General features: G+C 51.7%; 1 protein-coding gene across 1 annotated transcript; it reads left to right on the top strand.

The window, feature by feature from the left end:
• Window positions 1–6,478: 6,478 nt before the first annotated feature.
• Window positions 6,479–7,883, top strand: LOC123141719 (aspartyl protease family protein At5g10770-like). The gene is made up of 3 exons (XM_044560798.1): window positions 6,479–6,587; window positions 6,676–7,267; window positions 7,355–7,883. The coding sequence occupies exons 1-3, from the start codon at window positions 6,479–6,481 to the stop codon at window positions 7,881–7,883; spliced, it is 1,230 nt and encodes a 409-aa protein (XP_044416733.1).
• The last annotated feature ends 6,136 nt before the right edge of the window (window positions 7,884–14,019 follow it).

Genomic DNA, 14,019 nt, shown 5'->3' with positions numbered 1-14,019 from the left:
GAAAAAAAAAGTGCCATATACTGGGCCACCACGGCCTGAATACGACTACAAACCCAACCATGGGCCAGGATTCAGGCCCGCAAGTGGCCAGTAGGCCCCACAGGCACATAGTGTATGGTTAGGCCCGGAAGCCTACAGTTGAGAGGAGCTCGAGACGGTGGGCGCAGCAGCGCTTATAAACCACTCTCGAGCTCTCTCAACTAGCGAGGTGGGACTAAACTTTGGCCGCGATGCGGGCAGCACAAGGCCTTTGGTCCCGGTTGGTGGCACCAACCGGGACTAAAGGGGGGCATGGGTACCGGTTCGTGGCGCCAACCGGGACCAATGCCCCCCTTTAGTCCCGGTTAGTGCCACCAACCGGGACCAAAGGTCGCCGCTTCCCGCCCTTTGGGCTGCTGAAAAGAGGCCTTTGGTCCTGGTTGGTGGCACCAACCGGGACTAAAGGGGGCATTGGTCCCGGTTGGTGTCACGAATCGGGACCAATGGCTTTGCTATATAAGCAAACACTTAGTAAATTTTCCAGAGTTCATCTGCAGTTTGCCCCGACAATGCCGAGCACATCGACGCCGCCAGGCTGCCCCGACGCCGTCGCCGCCCCGCCCCTGAGCCCGCGCCCCTGCCCCGCCCCCTCCGTCGCCATCGCCGAGCCCGCGCCCGTGCCCCGGCCCCTCCGCCGCGCCGTCGCCGAGCCCGCGCCCTGCCCCGGCCCCGCCGTCGCTGTCGACGTCATCGCCCCCGAGCCCGCGCCCCTGCCCCGCCAGCGCCGTCGTCGTCGCCGTCACCGAGCCCGCGCCCTGCCCCGCCCCCGCCGTCATCGTCGCCGTCACCGCCCCGAGCCCGCGCCCTGCCCCGCCCCGCCGTCGTCGTCGCCACTCCCGAGCCCGCGCCCCTGCCCCGCAACCGCCGTCGTCGTCGCCACTCCCGAGCCCGCGCCCCTGCCCCGCCACCGCCGTCGTCGTCGCCGTACGTCACCGCCCCAGAGCCCGCGCCCTGCCCCGCCCCCGCCGTCGCCGTCGCCACCCACGCTGTGAGCTGCCGCCGCCCCGGCCGGCTGTCTTTTTTTATTAGTAAAGTTTATGTATTTTTTTGTTCATATATAATGTAGATGTATATATATATATATGTATGTATGTATGTATATATGGATGGATGAAAATATTGATGTGATGTTTTTTTGTTCATAGACCTTTTTATGTTTATAGAATTAGTATTTTTTTGTTCATATATATATAATTAATGTAGATGTATATGTATGTGTATGTATGTATGTATGTATGTATGTATGGATGTATGTATATAGAAAATATTGATATTGTGATATATAGATTATTTTTTCTTTAGAATTTTTCTGTAAATGATATGATGATGATGATGATATATAGAGTTCTTTGATTGTGATGATAGATGATGATGATATATATAGAGTTCTTTGATTGTATGAGAACTTTGTAAAATTTACCCCCTCCCCGATAACTTTGACATGAGGGGGGACGTCGGACATGCATGAGAGAGAGGCGGTCCGCTTGCCCGACCAACTATCGAGGCCACCCAAACCCTAGAAAAAGAGCGTCGTCGTTGTCGATCTACCCAGGCCCTCCCCGATAACTTCGACATGAGGGGGGACGTCGGACTATATAACAAACACTTGTGAAAAGTTTCAGTTTTCATCGCCAGTTGCCTCCCCCTCCCGGATTAGCCCCTCCTGGATAACTTCGACCGTGATAACTTATACCACGGGAGCACCCCCGGGCCCTCTCGCTCGACCAAAACTCTCAAGGACACCCAAACCCTAGAAAAAACGATGTCGGTCTCCTACCCCCTCCCGCCGCGCCCCTACCCTTGAAGCGTTGCCGAGGCCACTCCAAACCCGGAATAAGCTAGGTCTACGTTTGCACTAATATATCCACCTGCTGTCATGTTTGTGTAATAATTGCCATGTTGTAATATTTGCAGAAGCAATTGAGCACGGACGAGACAAGCAAGCAGAAGAGGTGTTGGGGGACATAATCTTAGCCGGAGGTGATATCTTGTCGTATCTTAACGACAATGATGGTCTGGAAGAACAGGGTGAAGAAGCAGGCTACGGTGATCGAAGAGTGGAGGAGGAAAGACATCATTATGATGGCTCCGGTGACCCAATGCTGGTGCAAGAAGGAGCCCGTGGTGACGGCTCCGGTGACCGAACAGAGCCCGGCCAGGTAAATATATTAGTTAAGCCTGTGCTGACTAGCTAATTGATGCATTCATTGTTTTGGTATGTACACATATTAATTAACTCTCGTCTTTCTTCTTTTTTCTAGCCCTCCGGATCAAGCACAACTTCGGCAAAGAGACGAGGCCCGAAGAGAAAGTTGCGCTCGGATGAAAGGTTTGAGATCGCAGCAATCGCGCGCGACGGCCAACCGATTGAACCCATCCGGACAGAGGAAGCATTTGCTGCTCAGTGCGGGGTTCTTGTTAGGGACAAGATCCTGATCAGAATCCACCAATGGTATAAGCCTAAGAAGGAAGACCCTGAGGTGTCTTATGTCAATGATATGCAGAAAGATGATCTTTGGACTGAGCTGAAGGCAAATTTCACCCTACCGCCAGAGGAGGATCCGGAGAAGCCAGTTAAAGAGCAATTAATCAAGTCTCATGCTCTTAAGAAGATGGCAGACCTATTCAGGAGGTGGAAGAATGAGCTGAAAACGTTTGTCGACAAAGAAGAGACACCAGAATTCATCGGCCGGTATGAGAAGATCAGAGATCACTGGCCCGCATTTGTGGCCCACAAGACATCGGAAAAGAGTAAGAAGATGTCAGCGACAAACAAGAAGAATGCTGCGAAGAAGAAGTTTCACCATCGCACGGGGTCAGGTAGCTACCTCAAAGCCCGGCCTAAGTGGGCCAAGGCTGAGAATGATCTGCTTGATAAAGGGATCGAACCATAGACAATGAACTGGCCAGACCGTTGCCGGACTTGGTTCTTCGGGGCTGGCGGAAAATTGGACCCTGTATCAGGGAGGTGCGTTTGGACGGACGAGCTTTTGAGAATACCAGTCAAGAAGATTCAGCACTATATCGATGTAGCGCAGGAAGGGACGTTCGTTCCAGACAGAGAGAACGACGAGCTCACAATGGCCCTCGGGAATCCTGAGCACCCTGGACGGACACGAGGCACGCCAGGCTCCGTTTCGTGGAAGGCTGGTTTTCCGGACGCAGGCGGTTACAAAAGCTAGGAGAGGAGGAAAAAATGGAGCGGACCCAAATTCAGAAGCTGCACGAAAGGGTTCAAGCGCTAGAGGAACGAGACGACAATCGACATGCCGAAACTACCCCCGAAGCTACCCCGCCATCTTAGCGGAGAAGCAGCGTGGCTTCCACCGAGCTGCTTCAGCCGGAGCATGTCTTGACGGCTCCTGCTAGCTACCCCGTGGATGCTATCACGGAGTCTCAACGTTGCCACCTTATGGCGCAATGGCAGAACTTTAAAGTCAAGGCGGCTGTTGGCTATGTTTTACCTCCTGAACCCGGCGCAACCTACCATTGCCGGACGATTCCAGAAGGATATGCTAGGGTAATGGTGGATGAAATAATGGAGGGATTTGAGGACCTCCAGCTTGACCACCCTACCGGTGAAGGGGAGACTCGGCTGCGTTTAGCTCTGAAGACTCCGTGCCTATGGCGGAAGGAGCTCATTAACCTTACGAACTGGACGCCTCCGGCGAGTAAGGGCACTCCGCCGCCTCCTCCTCCGGCGAGTGATCAGGGCACTCAGCCTCCTTCTCCGGCGCGTGGCGGCACTCCGCCTCCTCCTCCGGCGAGTGATTAGGGCACTCAGCCTCCTTCTCCGGCGCGTGGCGGCACTCTGCCTCCTTCTCCGCCTGCGCCGGCGTGCCAGAGCAGCCAGCCTCCTCCTTCTCCGCCTCGTCAGCAAGGGCGGAAGAGACCCGCCGCCGCTCCGGCTGCTCCGGCGCGTCGTAGTCCTTCTCCTCCGCCTCGTAAGTAAGGAAAGAAGACAGCCGCAGCCACTCCGTCTGCTCTGCCGGCGTCTAGCAGTATAGCTGCCAGAGGCGGGAGGCAATACAGATTCGGTCCTTCTCTGAAGACTCCAGAGAAGTTACCATATGAGAGGGCCGAGGAGGAAACCACGAAGATCGTGCGAGCCGAAGTGACGAACTTCTTTGAAGGGGTGAAAGCAAAGAAACAACCACCTCCGGAGGAGAAGGTAGATCCGGTGAAAGCAAAGCGCACTCTGGCTGCCCTGACAAAACCACCAAAGTCTCCGCCGAGAGGCAACTATGAGCGCATTCTTGCAAAGACATTTGCCGAAGCGGAGCGGTCGGGAAGTACTGTCAGTGATCAAAGGTTAAAAGAACGACGAGCTGGGAAAAAAATTGCCCAGCTCGGCGAACAAGCGAACCAATCGTGCCCCCCGCTCAAGGTGTCTAGCGACATCGTCGCTAATGATCCGAGGATTGTGCCCGGTTATAGCAATATTGGATATTACCTGCCCGATGATGTACATTATGAAATCATGGAGGTGGACGAACACAAATACCATTACGGGAAGCCTCTCGTCAAAGATGAAAGATCTCTAACAACGATGATGCGAAGATTACATGATTGGTACATGAAAACCTGCAGAGAGTCTGATGGGATGAATACTTTGACGCTGAGAGTTAAACCGGAGCATGACCTCGTTGGAATTGAACTGCTGAATGTTCCATTTGAGGAGTTCTTCCAGTTTTTCAATCAAAAGGCCCTCGATAAAACAACGATCACTTGCTACTGTCTGTAAGTAGTACTACTTCTATTATTAAGTCTCTTTATATAGGTAAGCTCTTTCATTGCATGTATTTATAATTATCCTGACTATATTATGCAGATTGAAGATCGCCGAATTGAAGAAAAGACAAATCGGTGATATTGGGTTCATTAACACAAATCTCATAGATGCATATACGGTTGAAAAACATGCCAAAGAAGCCGAGGCCAACTTGCTACGATCGTTGGTATTAAATCAAAACAAAGATATAATACTCTTTCCTTACAACTTCAACTGAGTGTTACTGTCTTGTGCATATTCAGTTTCCCTTATTAGTCCAGGTTATGGTAATGTAATTGATGACTTATGCATGCATGCGCAGCTTCCACTATATTCTCCTAGAGATTAAGCTTGAGCAGGGAGTACTAACCGTCTTAGACTCGAGACGAAAAGATCCCTAGGACTATGCGGACATGAGTCAAATGCTCGAGAAGTAAGTTAAATCGATCATTATCCACCATATCAGCAACTTTGTTCATTTCCTGATATCAAGTAATTGTTTTCTTTGTCTGGCAGGGTTTGGAGAAAATTCACCAAAAAAGCTCCGGGACTGCCGAAGAAGCTGTTCCGCGCATCTCCTAGTGATTCAAGCGCTAGTTCCATCAATACCATTTAGCATGCTTGCTTATCAGTTTGATTGACCTTTATTTCTTGTAAAGTGGTTGTGGCAGGAACCCGGGAATAATTACTGTAGATACTACATTTGCGAGTCCATCTGCTACACGACCTGTGAGCGGGGCTACACTGACGAACAATATGAAGTGCGTAAGAAATAATATTCACAATTTTATTCTATTACCATCATTTGTGTTGAGTTTCATTTATTCATATATATATATGTATTGACCCCCTTCTTCAAATTAGATCTTTCGGATGCGGGACGAACTCCTAGCACCAGATCGTATGCGAGCAATTCAAGAGGAATTGGCGGCATTCTTCCTTGACCACGTGATCGCTGAAAACGGAGAATACTATGTGGACCCTGTGTTCTTACAATTTAATTAAGAGATTATATTGTAAGAGATAATTATTGTATATATGTAGCCGGTAGTGTCGGATAGATATACGAGAACTTGTTGTTCGACCAATCTCTCGGAGAAGGAGAGGTGGTCGATATCACTTCTCTCTGTATGCATATGTTCATGACGATCTTCTGTTTCCTTCATTTGATTACTAGCTAGCGTGTCAAGTCCTCTCCATACGTATATAGTACGTAGCGTCGACCAAGCACGGAGATAAGAGAGGACACTTCTCTCTATTAATTAGCTAGCTAACACAATATATGAAACACCTAAATTAACCCCCCAAAACCCCCCACCCCCCCCCCCCCTTCAAAAACAAAAACAAAAACTCCAGCCCCTGAAATGCTGACGCGTGGATACCTATTGGTCCCGGTTGGTGACATCAACCGGGACAAAAGGCCCTACCTACACCAACCGGGACCAAAGGCCCCCCTGCCTGGGCTGGCAGCAGCGGCCACGTGGAGAACCTTCTGTCCCGGTTCGTGTAAGAACCGGGACTAAAGGTTAGGGCTTTAGTAACGACCTTTAGTCCCGGTTCGAAAATCGGGACAAAAGGCCCTTACCAACCGGGGTAAAAGCCCCTTTTTCTACTAGTGGTCGCGCTCCCCAAGAAATACCCCACAGATTTCCATCGGGGCAAGTCGCCATGGAGTTCGTCGACGTCTCGCAGCTGTTGCTCCTCCTGTCGTGCATTCTCTGCCTCATCGCTAGTGCAGCGGTCAAGCCTCAAGCCGTCTGTCCGAGCGCAAAGGTACGTATATAGATCGGTGGTGTGGACGGATGTCGCAGCTTTGTGCAACTTATTCACGATTTGTTCCTTCCATCGTTGCGTCGATTTCCCAGTGATTCCATCGTCGTCCAGTGGAGGTGGAGCCACGGTTGCCTTGAACCACAGGCACGGCCCGTGCTCGCCGCTTCCCACAAAGGAGGCGCCTACGTTGGAGGATCTGCTCCGCCGCGACAAGGTTCGAGCCGCCTACGTCCAGCGCCGCCTCGGCGGTATCCAGCAATCGGAGGTCAGCGTGCCGACTGAACTGGGATACACCGTGGGCACCCTGGAGTATCTGATCACCGTCGGCCTCGGCTCCCCGGCGGTTCAGCAGACCGTGATTGTGGACACAGCCAGCGACGTGTCATGGGTGCACTGGCGCACCTCGGGCGGCTACGACCCCAGCAAGTCGACCACCTACGCGGCGATCTCCTGCAGCTCCGCGGAATGCTCGCAGCTCGGCGAGGCGGGAAACGGCTGCATGAGCTCCGACTGCCAGTACGTGGTGCATTACAGCGACGGGTCGAGCACCGCCGGGACATACGGCTCCGACACGCTGGCGCTAGCGGGCTCGGGCTCGGGCTCGGCGACAGTCGTCAGCAACTTCCAGTTTGGGTGCAGCCGTGACGAGACGGGGTTCGATGACCTAACCGACGGGCTCATGGGGCTAGGTGGCAAAGCACAATCCCTCGTGTCGCAGACGGCGGCAACGTTTGGGAAGGCCTTCTCATACTGCCTGCCGCCTACCCTGTTCCTCTCCGGCTTCCTGACTCTCGGCGCGCCCAGCAACACGTCGGGATTCGCGACGACGCGGATGGTAGGATCCGAAGCGGAGGCGACGTTCTACTTCGTCGTCCTCCAGGGCATAATCGTGGCCGGAAATCAACTCAGTCTACCACCCACCGTCTTCTCCGCCGGGACGTTCATGGACTCCGGCACCGTCGTCACGCGGCTACCACCAACGGCGTACCAGGCCCTCTCGTCGGCGTTCAAGGCCAACATGACGCAGTACCCTGCTGCGCCGCCGAGGAGCCTCATGGACACGTGCTTTGACTTGGCTGGCCAGGAGAAAGTCATGATACCGTCCGTCGCGCTGGTATTCGACGGGGGCGCTGTTGTCTACCTCGATGCCAACGGTATCATGCTGGAGAACTGCCTCGCGTTCGCGCCTATAGACGATGACGGCATGCACGACATTATCGGCAATGTGCAGCAGCGTACCTTTGAGGTGCTCTACGGTGTCGGCCAGGGTGTCGTCGGGTTCAGGCCCAACGCGTGCTGAATTGCTGTTCAGCAGTCTCATGTCATCAGGGACGTTGTGTGTAGCAGTACCCTATCAGTATTGTATTGTATTGTGAGTGTGTGTGAGTGGTGTCTGGTGTGATGTTGTCCGCCTATACAGCTATTGTTGAAAGAAACAGGGATAATGCTTTGTGTTGTGGCCACAGCTTCCATACGATCCCTCCCTCTTTTTATTTTTCACGAATACACCCGTGTTGCGTATCATTTCACTGACAGAGGGAAATCAAAGTACAAGATCAGTCAGAGGTCTCCAAACCACATGCACAAGGAGAACCCAAGAGGGGGTGCTCAGTCCCACGATCCCTCACGTCATCACAGTCCACGCCCCTCACTTCACTGAGATGATAACAAGCCGTATTGATTGTAAGAGCATCTACGGTCATGCATACCAAATCATACGTTCGCGGACGTGCCCGATCAATTTTTTAATCTCTGCGTCCACAACAGTGTACCTTATATCTGATACACCAAATTCATAGTACGCATGCAACATGAAATTAAACTACTTAGATCATCAACGAAACAAATAGACATTCAACAAACAGACATATAAATCGGCAGATAGAAATCCACAAAATCCGAACATAGACCAAAATAGCACCACAGTTCAGCCGGCAGACATATGTTCTAAACTAGAATTACTAAGAACAAAAATACAGATGGAGAGAGGGTCGAGCTTCTTCACCACTTCCTCGCCGGCCGATCGCCCTTTCGCTTACCAGCTCTGTTGTAGGCGTCGGTGACAGGAGCAGGGTGGGGTGCGGGAGGGTGTCGTCGGAGCCATCATCGGAGCCTTCGATGACGTGGAGGAGGACAAAGGGAGTCGACGAAGTGGTTCATTCCTCTGGACGACGCAGTTCTCTTGCCTCTTGAGCTTCGCTGCTCTCGCCTCCGCCGCTGGCCTATCCGCTGCCTATGCGCGGACTACTCCAGACCTAGCTGAAGCGTCTTCACGTTTTTTCGACGGAGCCGGTGGGCATCCGTCTCTGCTGTCGTAAATGAGCGGCGGTAGAAAGCTGCGAGGAGCCGCTCATCCTCATCAAGCACCGTCAGCAACCCCGGCGGCAGCAGGAGGACTATGCGGCCACCTCCGATGTCGTCGCCCTCTCCTTTGCCCGCTGCCTCTCACAGCGGGCTGCGTGCGCGTCTGCGGCGTCAGTGGAGCGGGCACTGACACCCACCTATGCCCTTGAGGAGTAGCGGGTGAAGGATTCAGAGGCCGGCGGGCCAGCAGTGCGAAACGGGCTGACCACGCATAGCTGTGCGCGGTGCGGGACGGGCCAGCTCCAACGTTGACGCTACGGCGGCGGGCGACAGAGGTCGAAGCAAAGCCGGAGCTGCCACTCGTTATTGGATATATGCCCTATAGGCAATCATGTATGATGATATTTCCTATGTGCTTATGAATAAAGATAGTCCTTGGACATTATCAATGATGTGTATCGGCAAGTACGTGACTTGTTTGTGGGACTATGCACTACTAGGGAAAAGCCTAGCAGCAGCGCGGGTTCTAGGTATATTAGTAGCGCGGGGACCGGCGCTACTAATAAGGCGCTACAGCTAACCTTAGCAGCAGCGCGTGCGCGCCCGCGCTCCTGCTATACAAGTGTAGCAGCAGCGTGCTTCATGCAAGCTCGCTACTGCTAATAGCTCTAGCGCGCTTTGGCTGGACGCGCTACTGCTACTGTCACGCTGCTGCTAACTTTTCTCCACTCGCTACTGCTAATTTTAGTAGTTTTTGTTTTTTTTTATATTTGTTTTGTATTTGAATAGGCTTTATACAAGAATCTTTAGCAGATACAAATGTCATCATGATACACATACAAATGGCTGCGAGGCCACAAATGTAATCATAGCATATACATACAAATAGTCTCATCATAATCATCATCCAACACAAAGTGGTATCTCGTCATCATCTCGAAAATAGCGATACATGCAAGTCTCGAATACTTGCAACTACAACGTCATCCATCTAAACAATGGTATACGCGAGAAGAGCTATCACTATGAGTGAGAGCGGAACTATGCAGTACATGAGGCGGCGGTTACGAGTTCTCTCTCGCGCTACCGTGAACCTCAAGTAACTAGCTTCTCCTTCTTGTCTGCTTTTGAAGCCTTTATGGGTGGCGCCCGAGACCCCATTCACTTGCGCCTGACACTCAGGCCACTCGTTGTACACCCCTGGAACCTTCCCTTTGTACACGACATAGCACTGCCATCTTGCCATCAAGAAACTAGGTACCTGTTAGACATGCATCTTCATCAAGAGGATGTACAATCATATGCAACAAAATATACTAGAGCAACACGAAAAAGAAAGGGTTAGCAACTAGATGCAACATACAGTACGCAAACTAATTAACTAGAGGTACGCAGGTCATCGTACGCAAACTAACAAAGTAGCGTTATGGAAGTTCGGCAGGGACCGTGGACATCACAAAGTTTCATCGCTACAGAAAGTATACAAGTTCAACTGACACATATCATCATCATCGGCATCGTAAATCACTAGAAGTTCCATCCTTCCATATCATCGAGGATGGACCCTAGCTTCTTAAACGGCGTGAGGTCTAGACGTTGCATGCCTATGCGAGTTCGGACGTCAGCTCGCGATATAGGGCCGTGGTGGAACATCCCCTTCTCATCGACGACTTATTTCATGATGATCGTCGCAATGTCCCTTTGGATGCGAAAGAAGTCATCTCTAAGTTTATAATCCGCTTCTCCATGAGTTTCTAGCCACTTGTGGATATGATCATCATTTCTGCTTGTCATGCGAAGCTTTTGGTGATCCGTGCTGAACTCAATCATGAGATGGACGATGTAGAATCCACCCTTCTTGCTTGGTTTTGGGACATGGATGCAGCAGAAGTTAGTTTTATGTGCGAAACCCATCTTCTTGTTCCTTTGTTTCCTGATCTGCATGTGGCCACCTCTAATGCCGAAGCCTTGGAGAGCATCATCTAGAATATTCATTATGTGGGTGTAGTCCTTTTTCTCGTAGTCTCTGCAAGGGTCGAAATACACGGCATGGGAGACTCGCGGGTAAAGAACGATAAGGACGGTGCGCCCGTTGCTGCGGGGAAAAGACACCTCAAATTATTCTCCATATGAGCGAGAAGGAATGATTGAAATGTACGAAAGGGTTGTCCGGAACTGACTTACTTTGGATGATAAGGCAGGAGGACAATTTCCTGGTCCTTATTCTGTACCATGAAGTTTTGGAGGTAGTCCCTAGCAGTTTCACGCTCAAAGTCGCCGAGACTCAAGAAAGACTCGTGCATGTAGTATGGATCCGCCACACAGATTTGCGAGACTTCTTCTCTCTTCATGACGGAGCTGATATGTAGCGCAAAAAGGCGGACGATTGTAAAATCGAGCCGCCTTGTCAGAAACATCTCAAAGATATGGTCAAACCGCAAGAAGAACACCTCCGTGGGCCGTGTGTCGACGTAGCACTTCCCCTGAGGCACACGAGCCGCGTATGTCGGATATCCTGGATCCTACGAGGCTAGTAGGCTATTCTCAGTCGACATCACATGGTCGTGCAGTCTCCTGAGATCCCCTGATAGTGCCTCCAGCGGTTTCGGCGGTAGCATCGGCTCGCCCGTGAGATGGCACATGGCCGCACCTTTCACGGGTACACTCTCTTCAGAATCCATCGTCTGGCTGCTATGTGCTCTGGCTTGTTTGGAGGCAGCTATCTTCCCCGATCTCTTCCTCTCCTCTTTCTTGGGCACACCTTCCAGACCCTTCCATAACCCCTGCCCCAGTGTTCCCGGGCTAAGCACTGTACGACCCCCGGCTAGTTGAGCCTGTGTTGAGGCGGCATCTTCAGGCGTGTCCTGTAAGGATTTCATGAAGAGAGACTTTTTGCAATCCCTGCTACGACCTTCCTGCCCGGGCAGATCATCCATATCCTCATTAGCATGCTGATAGCCCGATTCGTCATATGGTTGACTCATCATATCTATGTCACAGTCATACGCATTTGTATTGAGGAAACCTATAGGGTCGACCTCCGTCTGATCATCCATTCTCTGTTCTACAGGACCGATTACATCAGCCAGCACTATTGCACCCCCTTCATCATGTCGTCCGCCGCTCTCACCCGGCACTACAGGAGCTGGTAATTGCATAGGCGGGGTGGTGGTCTCTGCACATGCTTGTTGATGTGTGGTTATTGTTGTGCTCTCGGCCGGCTCCAGACGAATAAGATTCTTCGGCCATAGCAGCACCCAACCCTTGCAGCTTCCAATCCGCAGCGGGGTCTCGTCGTCCTCTCCCACATGCTGTACTGGAGGAGGCAAATCCTCGTGCCCCGATTTCACACTAGACAAGCTAACCCTGAAGTGCCCAGCGGGGATCGGCTGGTTGTGGAACATGGGTTGCAAGGGGTTCATTATCATCCCCTTTCCCACGTCCACCTTCTGGCCTTTGATCAAGTAGAGTATGGTGCACGGGGTTTCTTCGGCCTACAAACACATATGTCTGTGGCGTAAAACATCCAAAAGGCAACGAAAATGGAATAATATATATATATATACATATATATATATATATATATATGTTGGTGCGACATGTAATTACCGTGACGACGTCGAGCTCAGCCAAAGACGAAGGCCCACCTAGCGCGCTAGAGACTGAGGACGGGCTGCTATGAGCGGGAGCGACTGTGAGAGGAGGCCTGGTTGCGTGAGAAAGTGATGGTGCAGTGGTGTTGTTGTTCATGGAGTTGCTCTCGACGAAACTGGGCAACGGGATCATGTAGTGTCTTGTCTGGATTTTCCTTCGTCCAGTTGATGATAGCTGGAACCAAGTTAGTAGCGAAATCATTTCTACAGGCAGTTACAGCTGCATTGACTGCCTGCTGTAGCAACTCATTCTTCTCCTCGGCTGTTTTCTTCGCATCCTCAGCTGCTTTTTTCTCGACCGCAAGCTTCACCTTCGCGTCGATGTCCGCCTGACTAAACTTCTTTTTCTGCTTCTTGGCCTCCGGGCCCTCGTTGTAAAACACCTTCCACATGGCGCCGTCTCCAGCGCCGTGCACACGACCATATTGCGGCCGCTGGCCCAAAGGGAGTCCCTTAAGTTCGTTCAAGGCCTGGTTGAGAGGGATGTCCCACTTGGGCCTCATCGGAGAAGTAGGGCTTTCGGCTGCAAGCTGGTGTTGCTTCTCCTGCAGAAGGAGCGTGAACCGTTTAGGAATGTGTAGTCGACTAGATATGGAGCTAAATGTAAGGTGGTAAAAGAATAATTACCAGTAGTCTAATCAATTTCCTCGTGATCTGGTCCGTGTAAAAAACCTTCTTTTCCTTGTCCCACTTGTAGTGCGCCCTGATGAAGTCACGCTCCAAGGGGTTGGTGAAATTCGCGAAGGGGTCTGGGATACCCGCGGCTTCATGTTCCGCGTCCTCCTTATCTCATATGGGCCTTTTACCGAGGTAGCCACGGCTTCCGAGGCGATGCTTCCCCGTGTTCCTTTGCTAAAGGCTCTTGAATTTCGCAGCCTTAGCCTTGGCTGCCTCGGTAGCGCAAGTGTCCTTGAACTTTCCGAACTCCTCTTCCGTAAGTGTCGGATTTTCCTCCATAATCTTGGACAGGGGTTCCTCAACCTCAATAGCTCGTTTCACCCTCCCTTTCCAGGAGGCCAACTCATTGCTGAACATGCCCATGGCGTGATTGTTAATCTTTTTCATCTTCGGATCATCCCACGGTTGTTCTATGTTATCATCCCGGTCGGGGAACTTGAATCTCTTATGCAACTTCATCAGGAGCAACTACGTCAAATGTTCTTTACTCCTTAAGTCATCGTCGTTGATGCTCGCGCATTCCCGTAGGATGCATCCTACTTGGTTCCCATAGCACTTGCGAGGTTCTTCCGGCTCTAATGGCTCAAACTTGCCAGGTGCCATCTTTGTGATCACTAGTCGTCCAATCCCTAGTTTGTTAGGTTTTCGTATCCTCTGCTTCTTCTGCTTCTTCTTTTCGGTAGCAGCATCGGCGCCAATACCTTCCCCGCTGGTACCTTCCCCGCCGGTCTCGGCGCCGCCATCGGTGCCTGCGCCGTCGGTGTCGATGTCGGCGTCAGTACCATCATCGAGGCCGACCTG

The sequence above is a fragment of the Triticum aestivum genome, chromosome 6D, assembly GCF_018294505.1.
Source record: "Triticum aestivum cultivar Chinese Spring chromosome 6D, IWGSC CS RefSeq v2.1, whole genome shotgun sequence".
Classification (NCBI taxonomy): domain Eukaryota; kingdom Viridiplantae; phylum Streptophyta; class Magnoliopsida; order Poales; family Poaceae; genus Triticum; species Triticum aestivum.
This window is presented reverse-complemented; position numbering and strand designations above follow the sequence as displayed.

Bases quoted from the DNA above. Each gene is read 5' to 3' on its own strand.
- LOC123141719 (XM_044560798.1), top strand. From the start codon at position 6,479: ATGGAGTTCGTCGACGTCTCGCAGCTGTTGCTCCTCCTGTCGTGCATT. The intron at 6,588-6,675 runs GTATATAGATCG...TCGATTTCCCAG, and splicing joins CTGTCCGAGCGCAAAGGTAC to TGATTCCATCGTCGTCCAGT. The intron at 7,268-7,354 runs GCTAGGTGGCAA...GCCTACCCTGTT, and splicing joins CTAACCGACGGGCTCATGGG to CCTCTCCGGCTTCCTGACTC.